Source organism: Crocodylus siamensis, chromosome 1 (genome assembly GCF_052110815.1).
Source record: "Crocodylus siamensis isolate JL-2025a chromosome 1, ASM5211081v1, whole genome shotgun sequence".
NCBI classification, from domain to species: Eukaryota; Metazoa; Chordata; order Crocodylia; family Crocodylidae; genus Crocodylus; species Crocodylus siamensis.
This window is the reverse complement of record NC_143395.1, coordinates 204000952-204019764: the sequence shown is the minus strand read 5'-3', so window position 1 is coordinate 204019764 and position 18813 is coordinate 204000952. Positions and strand designations below refer to the sequence as shown.

The window sequence follows — 18813 nt, the reverse complement described above, 5'->3', positions numbered from 1 at the left end:
CTTGTACTTGCTTGCATTCTTTTTAATGAAATATACCTAGTCATCAAAGGCATGTACCATACAAAGTGTTAGGTGTTATCATGGGTCTTTCACCCATGAGGATTTAGTAGCTCAGACCACAGCTGACTTCAGTTCTCCTTGGTTCTACCCTTTGGGCTGTCTTTGTGTATGGTTCTGTTAAATCTACAGTAATTAGTCTTAAAACTATAATAAAAGACTGTATTTTTACATCTGCTCTTTTGCAGGTATCATCTGCTACTAGATGTCCTGGGCTACTCTTTCCCAATGTGATTCCTCTTTGGATTCTATTCCCTTCCCTTTTCTTTTAGTGTATTTGATTCAGATGACAATCATGGCTGAGACGTTGTTCATAGATGATCGTGTTAATTGTACCTATGCAATAACTTGGATACAGACTCAAACAATCTTGTTTCATGAATAGAACAGAAAGGATCAAAATGGTAGTCTGACCTTTGTGCAAGTTGATTAGTTACTTGTTGATTATAGGAATTTAACTGCTCATTTTGATTTCCTGGTTAGTTTGTTGTTAACACTATATTAACAAACTATTAACACTGTATTAACAAACTAGCACTCTTTAAAATTAATGCGACTTATAAGGATTGTGCATTGTCCGTTTGATATGAAAATATAAGATCATAAGAATTGTCATTTACTGGGCCAGACCATAGGTGTATCTTGCTCAGTATCCTGTGTCGCACAGTGGCAGAGAGTGGATGTTGAAAAGGAGACTGAATTGGGTATGACCAGGTAATTTTTTTCTCACTGTTCCTCTCACTTGCAGCCTCCAGCAGTTAAAGTCTAGAAAGTTCTGGTTTGGAAACTGTACCCCTAACTCCCATGCTCAGTAGCTACTGATGCCTCTTTCTTCTAAGAATTTGTCCAGTCCCCTTCTGAATCTGGCTAAACTGTCAGTTTCCATCTGGTGACAGTGTGTTTCACAGTTTAATTACACACTGTGTGGAAAAGAACTTTTTGTTAGTTTTAAACTTACTACCTACTAGTTTCACTTTATGATCCCTAGTCATAGTAGTATTTAGTATTGTGTGAGAGACTGAACAATAAATCCCTATTTACTTTCTCTTCGCCATTTAATATTTGTAAACCCTTATTGTGTCCCCCTTCAAACCTCTCTTTTCTAAACTGAATAGGTCTAGCCTCTTTCTAAACTAAATAGATTTAGTCTCTCCTCATATGGTAGCCCCTCCATACCACTAATCATCCTTGTTACCCTTCTCTGGACCTTTTCTAGTTCTACACCTTTTTTGAGATGTGAGGACCAGAACTGACACAGTATTCAAGGTGTGGATGCACCATGGAGTTATGAAGAGAGCATGATGATACTTTCTGTTCTGTGTACAGTTCCCTTCTTAATAATCCCTAACATTTTGTTTGTCTTTTTGGTGGCTGCTTAGCACTGAGCTGATGTTTTTAGAGAACTGTACACTATGACTCCTGTTGTGGTAACAGCTAATGTAGAGCCCATCATGGTGTAGGTATAGTTTGGGTTATTTTTTCCCGTGTGCATCACTTTACAGTTATCTGCATTGAATTACATTTGCCATTTAGTTGCCAATTTCTAGTTCACAAGTGGATGTTTCCCTGTAATCCCAAGACTACATAATTTCATTAAGACCCTCTGATGGGAGACCTTGCTAAAAGCTTTTTGGAAGTCCAAATATACCGTGTCAACAAGATTGCCCTGATCTACCTGCTTATTGACAGATTCACAAAACTCTAGGTTGGTAAGGCATGATTTCCTTCTGACAAAGCTATGTTAATTCCTCCCCAGAAAGTCATGTTCATCTATGTGCTGAACCATTTTTTTTTCCCTAGCTTCTGTGAATCTCTTTCTACCGATTTTCCAGGAACCAGAAGTTAGATTCACTGGCCTGTAGTTCCCTGCATCCCCACTGAAACCTTTTTTTAAATATGGGAGTCACATTGGCAACCCTCCAGTCTTCTGGTACTGAGTCTGTGACAGGTTGCATGCTGTAGTTAGGAGTTCAGTAATTTCTGATCTGAGCTCCTTAAGAACCCTAGGGTGAATGCCATCAGGTCCTGGTGTGATTTGCTTCTGTTTAGTTTATCAATTTCCTCTACAGCCTCATGTATTGAAACCTCAGTATGGGTCAACCACTCCTACAGCGGAGTGGATATGGTGACAGAATTTCCCTAAAGTCTTCCGCAGTGAACATAGGTGCAAAGAATGCATTTAGTTTCTTGGCAGTGGCCCTGTCATCCTTTAGTGCTCCTTTTACAAAGGCCCAAATAACTGCCTGGCAGGGCTTTGGCTTCTAATGTACTTAGAGCAATTTTTACTGTTACCTTTTGTGTCTCTAGCAAGTTTCTCCTCAAATTCGTTCTTGTCTTATTTCAGTTGTACATTTTCCTTGCCAGTCTTTATGCTTTTTTTTATTTTCTCCATTAGGATTTGACTGAGTTTTTGAAATAAGCCCTTTTTCTGCATATTAGCTCTGCAGTTGTGCTATTAAACTGTGCTGGCTTTCTTTGGGTCGTCTCTCCATTTTTTTTTTTTTTTTTGATTTGCAGTATGCATTGGCCTTGTGCCTGCAGTATGGTGTTCTTAAGCAATTCCTTGCAAGTTCTGCCTGCAAGTTCTTCATCTCTTTAGGGGCCCCTTTTAACTTCTAACTCGTTTCCTCATTTTGGTGTAGCGTCTCCCATTTTTAAGTTAAGGCTTACTGTGGTAGATTTTCTTGTCTCCCCTGCTACATAGATGTTAAACAATGTGGTCACAATTGCTGAGCAGCTCAGTAATCCTTACCCTTTGCACCAAGTCCTGTGCACTACTTAGGACTATATCAAAAATGGGCTTTTTCCTCTTGCATGTTTCAAAACTGACTGATCCAGGAAACAGTCTTTTATGACATCAAGAAATTTGGTCTCTGCATCCCAGCCTGATTTTAGATTGGCCCAGTCTACTTATGGAAAGTTGAAGTCCCCCTTTATTACTGTGTTTTGTGCTGTCACCGCCTCTCTCAACACCCTTAGCATTTCTGGCTCACTGCTATCATCCTGATATGGCGATTGATAGTATTTCCCTAGACATACCTTTTTTATTCTATTGATACTCGGGATATCTATCCACACAGATTCTATGGTACCTCTCTTTATCAGTTGAAAAGTGTAACCTCTTTGATTTGATGCAGTCTTTAATGTAGAGTGCCACTTCCCCACCAGTACAACCTACTCTATGATTTCTGTATAATTTGTATTTTGATATTACAGCATCCTATTGATTTTTTTTTCCTCATTCCACCATGTTTCAGATACCTATTATGTCAGTATCATTATTTACTGCTGAGCATTCAAGTTCCTTCACCTTTGATCTTAGACTTCTAGCATTAGTATAAAAGCATGTGTACTTTTTATTGTTGCCTGGTTGGTTACTTCTGTGTGACCTTTTACTCATTAAAGGTATTTGCTTGTGCTTGTCTTCACCCTGTTTCTTATCCCTATTTTTTATAGTTTCACCACTGTAGGGTGCGTCAATCTGGACTGCGTGCTGTTCTGCACTGTCAGTTTTAACCCATTTTTAGTTTAAAAGTTGCTTTACCACCTTTTTAATGTTACATGTCAGCAGTTTGGTACCATTTTGGCTCAGGTGAAGACTATTGCTTTTGTCTGAAGTCTGTTATAGATGTCTATTCAGAATTATACTTTATAGATTTATATTCAGAATTATCAACTAATGATATGCAAAGATCTGTTCTTGACCCACAGACCTTGGGTTAAAAAATGTAAATTAATGATTAATGTTCAGAATAAGTTTGCAGTAAAAATTCAGTAGGATAGGTGAGTAACTTGGATTACTTAGGGAAACTTACTGTAGTCAAATGTGCATTTTGATACAGCTAAGTACACAGTTTTACATCTAGGAACAAAAGAATGTACTTGCACACTAGATGGAGATTATATCTGTAAAAGCTATGATTTTTAAAAGAATTTGCAATTTATTGTAGAGAGCCAATGGCATATGAAATTCTAGTGGTTTGCTATATAGCGCAATGGGCTAATGCTGTACTTGGATGAGGAATACCCTGCAGAAGTTAATGTTAATTTTTTCATTGTACATGGTATACAGATGACCATTAACAGAGTACTAAGTCTAGCTTTAGTGTTAAAATGTTTTAAGTTGTTGAAAAATTAGGATCCAGAGAATAACTTCAAGAATGGTTTGAGGATGAGAAAACGTGTTACAGGGAGAGACAGGCTTCAGTTTGTTTAGCTTATTAAGGATCAATGGCCTGTAAGAACTTACTGGAGAATACAGTGGTCCTTTAATTTGTCAGATAAAAACATTACAAAAGCCTATGGTTGAAAATTGAACATGGCAAAATCCCATTTGGAAGCAAGTTGCAGTTTTAAGTGGGGAGCTTAACTATTGGAACAGCTTACTTGGAGATGTGAATTCAACTCAAGACTTTGAATAGATTCAGGACTTTGGATGTCTTTGAAAGATGCATGGGAGACATGACCTATTTTGGAATCTTAGGGTAAAATTGGGTTGCATTCATCAGGAGGTCAAACCTAAACAATCGCAATGTTAGTTTGTTTAATTCAGTTATTCTTAGATTTGACATTAGAAAACAAGAAAGGTAAAGAAATCATTCCAGGCTTCAAGACTTTTGCTAGTCAGCTGCAAGGAGCAAGAAGAAATTTTTCCTCCTTATCACTGCTTTATAGATACTGGGGTGGTATTTTTTCCCTACTTAAAAGCATTGGACATTGATTGCAGCTGTGTGTTTTGATTGAGTGCTCATTTTCCTGCCCACACTAAGAAATATCTCTCTTCATGGCTACATGGCCTTCCTGTTTCACTTCAGAACTGACTGATTGTCATACTTAGGGCCACAAAGGAATTCTACCCCCTACCACCACCCTCATCCCCTGGTCAAGGTTGCAAGGAATATGGTAGATTTGAACTTCCACTCCAGCATGAGATATAATGGTCTTCTTTCTGGGATCTGTGAACATACAACCGATTTTCTGCCTCTGCAATTGCCAGCAGTGCCTTTGTTGCTATTCATTTTTGTGTACAACAGTGTAGGCTTTGCCATGTGCTTTGTGGCTACTGTCTGTGAGGGGTTGGAGTAGCCAGTTTTTAGTAAATTGTTTTCTGGGAATGCAGGGGACTCGATTGATTTAGACCCTTAGAATCATAGAATCAAAATTAGGTTTGGAAGAGACCTCAGGAGGTCATCTAGTCCAACCCCCTGCTCAAAGGAGGACCATCCCCAACTTGAACATCCAAGCCAAAGTGTTGTCTAGCTGGGTCTTAAAAAACCCAAGGATGGAGCTTCCACCACCTCTCTGGGTAACCTGTTCCAGTGTTTTACTACCCTTCTAGTGATTTTTTTTTTTAATAGCTAAGCTAAATTTCCCTTGCTGCAACTTGAGACCATTGCTCCTTGTTCTGTTATCTGCCACCACTGAGAATAGTCTAACTCTATCCTCTTTCAAACCCATCAGGTAGTTATCCTTAAACTAGACCTTGAAGTTAAATCTTAAGAAAACGTCTGGAGTAGTTGGACAGTGAGACAGCTGGATAGACAGCCCAGGGAAGTTATAGTACCTCCTTGATTGGAGGTTTCAGGAGGATGCTGGGTAAATTTTTGATAGACATGATTTAGGCATAGCAAGTTCTGAGCTGCCTTTAGAGTAGCCAAAATAAATGAAGGGAAGGGCATAAGCACAGGAGGAAGATAAGGACAAATATATGTGGCCAACTGTACTCCTATTGAAACCATAATTCTCACTGATTCTAGTCAAAGCAAGCCATTGAATGTGATGTGCTGAACTCAAGGAACACAACTTAGCCTGCTGATTCTGCCCATGGCCTATAAGTTGATGATATTTCAGAGTAAGCTTTATTACTCTTGTAATGAGTACAATGTCCTGGTACATCACAATGATTGTGCAACGTCTAGACTAGCATCTTTCATGCTACAGCCAACCACCATCTTTCTTATGGCAACCTTTTACGTATGTGAGTACTAGTATATCCTTTAGCTTAGACAGTTGAAAATAAAAGAAATCCAAGTTTTTCACATTTCTTTTTAGGTTGTTTTCTAAATCTCTTATCATTCTTGTTGCTTTCCTCTGGGTATATACCAGTTAATCTTTCAAAATGTGGGCCCCAAAACTAGACTGTACAGCAGCTAAGACCTAGCAGTACCAAGAGAAGTGGGAGTACTTACTTCCCATATCCAACAAACATTACAATGCTGCTGTTAAGACCACAGTGAGATTTGCCTTTTTGGTAACGTGACATTGTTGACTTGTATTTATTTTGTGATCCACTAGAGCTTTTTTCTTACTGACCATTAGCCAGTAATTTACCATTTCATATCTGTGTCTTTCAAAGAGTCATAAAAAGTAGGGCTGAAAGGGACCTTGGGAGACGTAGTCCAGCCCTTGCTAAAGACAGGATCATCCCCAGCTAAACTATTGTAGTCAAGTGTTTATCTACCATGATCTTAAAAATGTAATAAGGATGGAGACTCCACAACCTCTCTGGGTAGTCTGTTTCGAGGCTTAACCACTGGCTGATTAAGAAAGTTCTTCCTAATTTCCAACCTAAATTTTAGACCATTGCTCCTTGTTCTGTCCCCTACAGCCACACAAAATATTCATCCTTTTTTATAACCTCCAGGTATTTAAAGACTGTTATGGAATCCCCCATCTGCTCCAGATGAAATAATCCTAGTTGACAAATCCATGGTGGTTTTCTGATTACCTCATTGTCACCTAGGTGTTTTCCATTAGATGATGATGATTAAATTATTCTTTGAGTTATAATCAGTTTGTCTGGTCTATGTCACCCTGTTGCTTCTTTTCCCCTATTTAAAAATAGGTAGTATGTTTGCTTTTCTCAAGCCATCTGGCATCCGTCTTGTGTTGCATAAGTAAAGCTATCACAGCAGTCACAGAAACCATGATTTGGAAGAAGCTTCATGAAATCCCCTGGCATTCAATCCAGGAGAGCCTGAATAGTAGCATGGAAAATGCAGTTCAGACAGGGATATTGGCCTACAACTGGCTTTGACAACCCAGTGCTGGAGGTCAGATCCAGTCCTCTAAGAAATTTGACCTGGCCCACAGCAGCAGAGAAGAGCCACACAGTGGCAGGTTGGGGGCAACCACTTCAGGGCTGAGCTGTGTTACTTCAGCTCACCTTTGGTAAGGGAGACATTAGCTCTGTAGAGTACAAGTCCCATGATGCAGTGCTCCATGATTGGGAAATAAACTTAATGAGGTTTGCAAGCATGAAGGAAGCATCCTTGGTAACCTTTGCATTCATGTTTTTCACACACTCCTGCTGTGGAATTTGCTAAATATGACCAAGCCATATTTGCTTTGGCACATTCCTTAAATATTCCTGAAATTCATCAGGTTTATTGACTTGAATATATTTGACTGACTTGAATACATTTAACTTATCTAAATATTCTTTAGCCTGATTCTCCCCTTCCCCCTCCCCTTCTAGTCTTTGCACACCTTCTCTTATTAAAATTAAGCACACTATATAACTTTTCATGAATACATTTTTTGTGAACAGGGATAGCAGCAAGAGTCTGCTCCAGCTTTCTCTGCGTTATCTGCTGTTTGCTTTCCTTTTCCGGTAAGCAAGCACGAGAGCTGTACTGTCCTTGATCATTGTCTTACTTTCAGGTTCTACAAATACATTTTTCTTGTTGTCTTTATGCTACTTGACCTCAGCCTTCCTGATTTTATTGCTATGTATTGGTGCTGTCTTCAGTTATATATGTACTATGCGGTTTTTCAGGTCCTTAAACAATTCTTCATATGGCCGTACACATCTTTATGCTTCCTACCCTTCCTCAGCCTTGAAACAGTTAGCCATTGTCTCTCTTTTTAGTCTCTTTCAGCAACTGCCAACTCACTGGCAATCCTTTATCTCAGTGGTTCTCAACCTTGTTTGTCTCAGGACCCATTTGTAAACATCAATGACCAGTCCCAGCTCCGTGCCCCTCACTCCTGACCCATTGTCACTAGGCCCCAGCTCCCCAGCATGTGGGGCAGAGGGTGGATGTGCGGCGTGGCGGCGGGGAGGCATGGGGGGCCCCAAGCAGCCCATTGCAGGCTGGTGCTCTGCCAGCCTGCAAGGGAAAAGCAACGGTTTCCAACGTTTTTCTCCTTTTAAAGGAGAATCTATTTCTAAAGTTTGTCTGTGACCCTTTCATATATTCTTGTGTCCTACTTTCGGGTTGCAACCCACGGGTTGATGAACAGCTTTTGTCTCATACATTATCTGCCTAAGAGACCATACCTATAGTCTCCCCAAGTTTGTCAGTGTTTGCTTTTTTAGAAATATTTATTGTGCTGCTTTGCATCTTCCTCTTAGTTTCATAGTTTCATAGTAGCTAGGGTCAGGAGGGACCTGAACAGATCATCTAGCCTGACCCCTGCCACAGGCAGGAATGAATGCTGGGTTCACAAGACCCCAGACAGGTGATCATCCAACCTCCTCTTGAATTTGCCCAAGGTAGGGGCGAGGACCACTTCCCTGGGAAGTTGGTCCCAGATTGTGGCCACCCTAACTGTAAAAAATTGCCTTCTGATCTCTAAACTAAACCTGTTCTCCATCAGCTTATTACCATTGTTCCTCGTCACCCCAGGTGGTGCTGGGGAGAAAAGGGCTCTATCAATTTGCTGATGATCTCCCCCAACGAGTTTGTAGGCAGCCACCAGGTCCCCCCTCAGCCTCCTCTTGCTGAGGCTGAACAGGTTCAGGTCCCTCAGTCTCTCCTTGTAGGGCCTGCCCTGCTGCCCTCTTGCCAAGCGGGTGGCCCTCCTCTGAACCCTCTCCAGGCTGGCCACATCCCTTTTGAAGTGTGGTGCCCAGTACTGGACGCAATACTCCAACTGCAGCCTGATCAAAGTCACATGGAGGATAGTGAACTCATAGTTTTCATAATCACTTTCAACCAGAATATCTTCCACATTAAAATTTTCAACCAGTTTCTTGTTAGTCAAAATCCAGTCTCATGTAGCTGCTCCCTAGTAGTTTTCTTTACCTTCTGAAACAAAAGATCCCTTCCACATCCAAGAACTGAATAGGTTGTAAGTATCCTACCATTTTGTTTTTCCAATAGGTGTTAGGGTAAAATTCTTGAATTACCACCAGGCTCTGTTGTACAGATGCTTGTTTTAGTTAGTAATCAAAAGCCTCATCACTGTCTTCTGATAAAGTAGCCTATAGGAAACCCCTACTGTGACATCATCCCTGTTCTCTTACTATTCTCTTCCCAGGTGCATTCAGCCAGTTTGATTCCCAACTTTTTGTGAATTTGAGATCCATTCCTGACATACAACCTAAGACACTTTCTTTTTGCCTATCATTCCTGAACAAACACTGCTCTTTTATACCAACAGCCAAGTCCTGTATGTCATCCCACTGAGTCTCTGTCACTGCAGCTTCTCACTCCCATGTCTGCCCCTCCCCACACCCAGCTTTTTTTCCAGGCCATTTGTTTGCTCCCCCATCATGATTTATTGCCAGGTCCCTTCAAACTAGGGTTGTGCAAAGCTTTGGGTGCTGATTCAATCTGGAGGAGATTTGGCCTGATTTGGCAGCCAAATCTCTGAGGTAGCAGTTAGATAGTTTGCCACTAGATGGCAAATGATCATGCAAAAAGTGGTAAAGGTCAGTTATGCCAACTTCTGTAACAATAGCGTTTTTTGCCAAGTTACGTAAACCCGTTCTATAGGCTGCAAGTTGCTAACCCCTGCCCTAAGCCAAACAGCAGTGTCATGTTGACACTTAATCCTTGCACTATAGTGGACGTGTGCAGTCACAGTTCGTAACTTCAAAACATTCCATCATATAAAGCTCATCTGAGATTCTTAATTTTTATGCTTTCTAAACAGTTAGCTCCACTTTATGGGTTTTGAGTTCCATCATTTTGACCAAGAAACTGGCTCAGCCCTTCTGCTGTCCACATGCCACAGAGTTTGCAGCATTTTCAGCACTGTAACTCCTTGGTTACCTAGGCCTTAGCTGGCTGCCTCAAACACCAGGCAACCATGGCTCACCAGGAGAGTACACAAGCCTCCGTGGCTCACCAAAAGCATCTGGGAATGTCTCCTTGCTAAAAAGGAGGCTTACACCCAATGGAAAGAAGGGGTCATCACCAGGGAGGACTATTCTGCAATCGCTTGGGGATGTAAGGGGGGTAGTTAGGAAGGCCAAGGCAGAGATGGAACTGGGACTAGCTTCTCAGATTAAGGACAATAAGAAGTCCTTTTTTAAATACATAAGGGGCAAAAAGACATAAGGGGCAAAAAGAAGGTCCCGGGTAACGTGGGGCCCTTGCAGGACGCGTTGGGCAATTTGCTCATCACACCAGATGACAAAGCTAACATGTCTAATGATTTCTTTGCCTCTGTCTTCCTAAGTAGGGACCAGAACAGCCACCCGGCTCCTAGGCCCCCCCTCGGGCCCTGGGGGAGGCACACCTGGGCCAAAGGTTAGTGAGGAACTAGTTAAGGAGCTTCTGGAGGGGCTGGACGTATTCAAGTCAGCCGGCCCGGATGATCTCCACCCTAGAGTTCTAAAGGAACTGGCCCAGGTCATTGCAGGACCCCTGGCACAGCTTTACGAGCACTCATGGTGCTCTGGTGTGGTGCCAGAGGACTGGAAGAGGGCCAACGTGGTTCCCATCTTCAAAAAAGGGGAGGAAGGAGGACCCAGGGAACCATAGTCCCATTAGTCTTACGTCGATCCTAGGCAAGCTGTTTGAGAAAATTATTCTGGCACACATCCAGGAGGGGCCAGCAGGGGACTGTATGCTTAGGGGCAACCAACACGGTTCATCAGTGGCAGGTCCTGTCAGACCATCCTGGTGGCCTTCTACGATCAGGTTACCAGATCATTAGATGCAGGGGTAGCAGCAGACATAGTCTTCCTGGACTTCTGGAAGGCATTCAACAATGTCTCTCACCCCAGTCTCATCAAGAAAGTGCGGGGACTGTGGTGTTGATGCCCACACAGTCAACTGGGTCACCAACTGGCTGGAGGGCCGCACCCAGAGGGTGGTAGTGGATGGGTCCTTCCCAACCTGGAAGGATGTGGGCAGTGGGGTCCCCCAGGGCTCAGTCCTCGGGCCCGCACTGTTCAACATCTTCATCAGTGATTTGGATGAGGGTGTAAAAAGCACCCTGTTCAAATTTGCTGGTGACACTAAGATGTGGGGGGATGTGGGCATGCTAGAAGGAAGCATCAGGCTACAATCAGACCTAGACAAGCTACAAGGGTGGGCGGATGTGAATAGGATGGGATTCAACACTGACAAGTGCAAGGTGATGCACCTGGGGAGGAACAACCGGCACCATACCTACAGGTTGGGGAACTCCCCTCTTGTCAGCACGGAGGCGGAAAAGGATCTTGGAGTCATCATTGACTCCAAGATGAACATGGGCCGGCAGTGTGGGGAGGCAGTCAGGAAGGCCAACCGCACCTTGTCATGCATCCACAGATGCATCTTGAGCAGGTCCAAGGAGGTGATCTTCCCCCTCTATGTGACGCTGGTCAGGCCGCAGCTGGAGTACTGCATCCAGTGTTGGGCGCTGCACTTCAAGAGGGATGTTGACAGCATGGAGAGGGTCCAGAGGAGAGCCACTTGCATGATCGGGGGCAGCAGGGCAAGCCCTACGAGGAGAGGCTACGGGACCCGAACCTGTTCAGCCTCCACAAGAGAAGGCTGAGGGGGGAATCTCATGGCCTGTTACAAACTTGTCAGAGGGGACCAGCAGGCATTGGGGGAGTCACTATTCCCCCGAGCACTACCAGGAGTGACCAGGAATAACGGTCACAAGCTGGCAGAGGGCAGGTTTAGGCTAGATATTAGGAGGCGCTACTTCATGGTCAGGGTGGCTAGGGCCTGGAACCAACTTCCAAGGGATGTGGTGCAGGCTCCTACCCTGGGGGTGTTTAAGAGGAGGTTAGATGAACATTTGCTGGGGTCGTTTGACCCCAGTATTATTTCCTGCCATGGCAGGGGGTCTGACTAGATGATCTACTCAGGTCCCTTCCGACCCTAGAAACTATGAAACCAGCAAGCAAGGCTACCTGGTAAGGTGAAAAATGAATTAACTGTAGTTAAGGTGGATCCAGGCAGAGACGGGAAACAAAATGTCACATAGACAGTCTCTGCTTCAGTCTCTTCAGCCTTCATGGTGGAAGTCCCCTGGCAAGTGGGTAGATCTGTCCTACTATTCTGGCTGCAAGCCCCCTCCCTCCAAACAGCAACAGCTGGATGATGGGCAGTTCCCTGAGTATCTCTGTATGGGTCCATTAGGTGGAACTTCCCCTTAAAAGTTCTTTTTAAAACAAAAATATTCCCACCCCAAGAATTACAATTCAGTTTAATTTTAAAAACACTGATTAGTTTTGAAGTTGCTTTGAGGGTTTGCTTTCTTTCTACCTGGTTTGTCTCTCTTTCATATTAATCTCTTCTATGTTGCTATAAGAGTGCATGATGTGTTCAGAACTCGTGGCAGAGGTGATATCTTTTATTAGACCAACTAAATAGTTACAGACAAATGTTCTTTATTTGCAAGCTTCATATCTGCACAGAATAGAAAGATGTTATAGGTCCTCCTGAGTGAAAAAGCTCATTTTATGCAATAGGCTCATATAACAGTTGGAGTAGTCTGTTTACCTCCAAGGTGTCTGATGGCAATTAAATGTTTCAGGGTGTCTGAATTGTTTCTTCCTTCTTGGTAAGATGTTTTCTATTGCATGGTGAGAGGCTGATAGCAGAAGTCTGTATGCCCATCATGACATGTTAGTTCTGCCATGATAGTATGACCATGGGTGACTGGTGGCTCCCGAGTCTCAGAGAGAAGCACCCGCAGAAGCCAGCGGTGGCAGGGATGGTGCTGGGGAGCACCCGCAGAAGCCACCGGTGGTGTCAGCAGCAGGGACAGGCTAGCACGCACCTGTAGAAGCTGTCAGCAGTGGAGGACAGTCCTGTTGGGGGGGGGGCATGTGCCTCCCCCACGCCCCCTACCAGTTGCTTATGAATCTGACTGAATAGTCATGCTGTAATTAACAAAGGAAACCATAGACCTGTGGCACCTCTTTTAGACAATTAGGAGGTTGCAAAGCATAAAACAGCAGTACATGGATGCTTTGAAGGTTTAATGAACTATTCTTGATCTGTAGCTCATTTGGGCACACTTGATCGCAAGCATCTGTGGTACGATAGCGAGTAGTTGGTATCAGTGAGGAGGGGCCTTGTGAAGAGAAAAACAAAACAAAACAAAAACCATCTCCCCCCCGCTCCCCACTCTTACCTCTCAGCAACAGCAGGCATCACCCATTCTCCTCTCCCCCATGAAGCAAGGAAGCCATCTTCTTGGTTGTCAAGTAGCAAATCCAGGGCCCACAAGAGGCAGGCTCATCCCCCAGCTAAGCACCGGCTCTTGCATCAATAGATCTTGCCTCCTGTATTCATGGATCCTCTAGGGAGTCACCACTGACTGGAATGCATCCAGGCTAAAGCTAAAACCTTTCCTGGTCTAGAAATTGGCCCCATTGATCCATTTAAAGGTACAAACCTGTCCTGGATTCCATGCAGTATGGCTCTAGATGCAAACCTCTGAATCCTGCAGAAACACTTTTGCAACTCCTTGGACAGTCCAACTCTGTACTTTGGCCTTTCCATATCTTTCTGTTGATTTGAACCATTTCTACTCTCACTTGTTTTAGAAATAACTATGTACCAGCTTTATTAAGAAATCCTATGGTCAGGTTTTAGCCATCATAATGGTCTTTCATACTTAAAACTGCATCCAGGTGAAGATGGACTTTTTACTTGCCCTGCACCCAGGAGCATGAGATGTAGCAAAGCATCAGCCTATCCTCCACCCCAGAACAATTCTGATGGTTTGACTCCATGTGCTCCAGCTGTCCATGAATGCTAATAGTTTTAGTTCTAAACAGCAGTACACACTACAGCTGACAGTACTTTCAGCTTTATATGTTGAAAGGAAGCAGAGTATACATCCCCTCACCAGCAAGGCAAGTAGATGAGTCTTGCCTGTCCAGAGCTTTCAAAAGCCTCAGCGATGAAGGTAAGCCTAGTGGGGACTGTTAAGCTTTCTGTTGACTTTGGTCCAGAGTATTGAACCCAGGACATCCTGTCATATAGGCCCTCTCTGAGGAAATAGCAGCTTCTAGGAGGGGCAGGCCAGCTGAGAAAAACCAACCAACCAACCAACCAACCATTATGCTACACATTTTTCCTCCAACTTGAACCACCAGGGTCAGCTTTTCAAACCTTTTCTGAAGGCAGGCTCAGGTGGCTTTGGTGAAGTCAGAGACTGCTTCCAATATCTGCTGGTAGCGATGCCGATATGAGGTGTCAGTCACCAAGTGCCTTGAGCTGGGGTATCTTATTTTGGAAACAGGTCCATCAGTCTTCTTGCTGGAGCAGCACACTTCAACAAGCCAAATAAACTACTTCAGGAATAGATCATCTCAGTTTCAACAGGGAAGCTATAGGTTTGGGAGTTGCAGGCTTATAGGGAGCTAGCTTGTTGCTCCACTGTACTTTGGGCCACTGCCTCAGACCCAAGGCTACCTCTGTCCTCCTTAACCAAGGCTGATGGGTCTTAGTTTAAATTTGAAACATCTCTTTCATGCTCTGCCTATCAAATGAGTTCTACATTTGTGCATTAATGCCACATTCACAGGTGCACAGATGTTTGGTTCCTCAGGGACAACTAGCAGCAGCACATTGTGCTGCCACTTGTTAACCCTGGAGAGCACCTGTGCCACTCTCTGGTGCATGGCAGGTTACCCCAAGTTGGGTAAAGGAGGCTGGGGCCAGCCCCAGCCGCCTTACCTGGAGTCCTGGGGCTACTGCAGCCTGCAGCACTAGCAATCCTGGCACACCGAGCCCACCTAGCAGTTGCAGCAGGCAGTGATTTTAAACAATACACTTCCCCTGCACGTGCTGCTCTGCTTTTCTCCACCCCACCATGGTTTTGTTTTTTGGTTTTTTTTGACCCCTGGATATACAGGGGTCGGTCAGTCAGTCAGTCAATCAAAAAGTCACTTGCTGCTCCCTTCCAGTGCAGAGAACTGAACTCACAGAAATGGTGCTGTAGACAGGTCTGGACATGGCTTCCATGTCCAGTTGCTTGGGGTTATCCTGGTACTGAGATAGTAATTACTCTTAAGTAGCCAACTGGAACATGCTTAAACCTACATATTAGGTTTGAACATGAGACCCCCAAAATAAGAGAACACAAACTTGCATAAGCCAATTGATATCTATTGCTGCCTTAATGCTGGAGTCTTCCACTCTGCTCCAAAGTCAGTCAGGACCGCAAGCACAGTTAGCTGCAAGTATTCTACCACATGTTCAGATCCCATCAAGCCAGCACTCTGGTCAGGTGGCAGCAGAGCCCATTAAGGAATGGGTGGATAGAGGATGGTTATATGGTAGACAACATTGTTCCTTCACAGTGCACTCTGATGGATTGGTGTTACAGGGTACCATGCAGCTGGAAACAGTCTGGGAATACCCACATTCTGGCATTGAACTCCCTTCCCAATCCTATCTGCCACTGTGTAAAGCTGTATGTGCTCTGCTGCACATCACCAGTATGTTACACTGAGATGTAGAAGGGGGAGAATTTACCTCCAGCCAGACACTAATCCACAGTAACAGGATACTGGATATCTTCAGTACTGAAGATGACCAAAATTTACCAGGTGTTTCAAGCTCAAGTAAGTTACTGCAGCTTGACTTCCATTCACTGCAGGAGTAGATAGACAGGACAGATTCCACTGAAATACAGTAATGCCGTCTGGTTCCTTTCAATCCATATAACTGTTTGTTTCATCTACCTCACAATGCTAGTCTGATTGTGTTTCTAGGATCCTTCAGAAGGAAACACTTACTCTGGAGTCCATAATTCTGAGTGCCCTGGAATTAATTTAATTTTGTTATTTAGTAGTTAGTTCCTAAAAACCCCTTTAAAATATTCTGTTCTTTCCCTTCCCTTTTAGAAAGATATGCAGAGAATAACTTGCAAATTATTGTCCACTGTATAAGTATCACCACATCACACTTTCCTTATTCTTAAGGCATCCTGGCTTGGATTTACCTTTATCCTGACAAGGACATGCAAGCTAACACTTTCAGAAAGAGTTACCGATACCCTTTATGAATGCAGTTCTTCCCCTTCAGCCAGGTACTGTACAACTGAATGTTCAGCTGAAGCTGCAACTATTAAGAAAATACACTTCAGTCACTTTTTTAGGCCTCATGAATTTGAAAACACCTTAAATTCATCTAATTTTAAAATAAGGTAAACCATGGACTACGTTATGTAACAAAGCTAGAACTTCAGAAAGAAAGATACCACATTTTGAAGGTGACAGGTAACTCAGATGAGCTAATGTACTCTACAGGACTTAAAACTTATACTACTATGTGTTACAAAACTAGCTAGGAAAAAAAAAAAAAAAAAAAAAAAAAAAAAACTCATCCAAGCATCGAAGATGAGCCTCATTTTCAAGTTTAGCAGACCATTGAGTAAAGCACAGTAGATTACTTGTTCCTAGGAGTCAGGATCAAGTCTGTTTATGCAGTGCAATGTACACGTGGAACCTCTTAGGAAAAAAATCACAAGTTTCATTTAATATATACACAACTGATTTTAATCATGTACTGAAAATAAATTACAGGAAATAACTTTAAAATGCAACGGAGGACAAAAAGTTTCACAACAAACATTCCCATTGATTTCCCAAGGGGGGTGAGAGATTGCAGTGCTCAAGGCAGGTAAATATCACAAATATATCAAAAACTTCAAATTGTTTATGCATTCACACATTTACATGAGCCACAAACATTCCTTTACAGGGACTGTACTTAGCCTACCACAGAACCAGGTTTTGCCATAAACTACAAAACTTTGATACAAAATTGTATTTATATATTTATAATTTCATATACATGCCCTATCTGTGATTTCTTAAAAAATAAAAACTAAACACACTGTACAGACAATCCTAACTCATTGCTTCAGAGCTGTAGGCAACATTGTTTGGATGGAATTTCTCCCCCCCAAAAAATTAATGGCATATTATATACATGAAGGCTAAAACTGCAGAAAAAGACAGCTCAGTTTTCTGATATGCATCTCCTTTTGGACAAGGTCTGTGAGTTTAAAGAAAAAAAAAACAAGAAAAGAAAAAAAAAAAAAGAGGCAAGACAATGTACATATTGAATCACTTCCTTAGTTACAACAGTTAGTTCTAATGTCATTTGTGAGGAACTGATACATGCATTTGTGTAATACTGGTATAAAAGGCAGTAAAGCAAGATATATATTTAAATGTAGTGGCTCAATAATGGCTTCACTGATGTCAGCTACTACTGACATGCCCATTCGACTCAATACAGTGATTTATATATAAATACTCCAGAAGTTAAAAGTTTCAAATGGGATGTTGTGAGGCTAAATACATTCCATTAAAAGACTTTCTTAGATAGGTTTAACAGTTACTTCCCTGAAATAGGTCCTCTGTACAAGGATATTTCCATTGTAAGCCAGACTGCATCACCTTGAGACGTGGAGGCAAGTCACCCACCCTGGCACACAGGTGTTCAATACATTAGGACTGCATTTAAAATTCCTCTTGCCAGTCTCCATGACACAAAACTAGTGTCTTAGAAGCAAAGATTGACAAACTTCTTGCACTTGGTGGCAGCAATCTGTGAAGCCAGTCACACTAAACTACTTCTACAGTTGATTGTAAACTTTGGTTTATTTATTGAGTTCTCATTGTACAGCAAGCATGTCTAGGATGAGAGGACAGGGTTGAAGAGGAGATGAACTGTCAGTCTGTCTTTAATCTGGCATGTTGAGACACCTGTTCAGTCAGGCTTGCTTTGATAGAGTTTGTTACAGACTGCCTCATGTTATCCTCCATCAAGTTATCACTCAGGGGCTTCAATACCTGTGGTATGAGAAACATGCAAACAAAACACAAACAAAACACAAAACAAAAAAAAGTAGTGAGGTAACCAAATAAATCCTTTAAGATATTAAAAAAAAAAGTATAAAAATACAACAATTAAAGTAATGAAAAATAAGATCTTGGAATCTGAAATAAAAACAAAGATGCGATGAATTAAATAAAAGGAAAGTGGTGAAGAGTTGTGCTGCTACAGTAATGAGGTTATTCATTAACAGAGTATGAAACAAAAGTGATTTCCTCCTATACACCAGTATTTTGACTGAATTCAAACCACTTTACAGTTCCTAGAAGATGGATGTGCAATTCCATACCCTATCTGCAGCATCAATCTGGTACGTTTACAGCATTTATGCAGACCGGCCCAGACGGTCCTGCTTATTGTCCTACGTGTGTAAGTGTGAACACTTCAGATACAGAAAGAAAGTTAAAAATACTGTCTAGTTTTTCTTCTTGTTATTGTTGGATGAAAGTCGCTGCCGCTGCGCTGAGGCAAGAGCACGGCGAATCAATCGGCGTCTAAGAACTTCAAAGACTTTGGAAAACACCTAAAATATGAATTGAGCTGTTAGTAAAAAGACTCTAGCAGGTGGAAAGAAACTAAAGCCAACTAATAAATAAAAGTTTGATCTTCATTAAGTTTCTCACCTTCCTAGGATTCCTCTGAAGCAGAGAGGGGAAAAAAAAGAGAGAGAGAGAGAGAGAGAAGGCCAAGATTTAGAAGTGGTCAGTAGCAAGAACAT

The 18813-nt window shown here is 42.5% G+C and overlaps 1 protein-coding gene across 1 annotated transcript in view; it reads right to left on the bottom strand.

Moving 5' to 3' along the window:
* Nucleotides 1-16725: 16725 nt before the first annotated feature.
* ATL2 (atlastin GTPase 2) overlaps nt 16726-18813 on the bottom strand; it is a 70679-nt gene continuing 68591 nt past the window's right edge. The window contains exon 13 of the mRNA XM_090052967.1: nt 16726-18052. Within this exon, the coding sequence (XP_089909093.1) occupies nt 17933-18052 (120 nt within the window). The 3' untranslated portion in view covers nt 16726-17932. The remainder of the gene's footprint in view (nt 18053-18813) is intronic.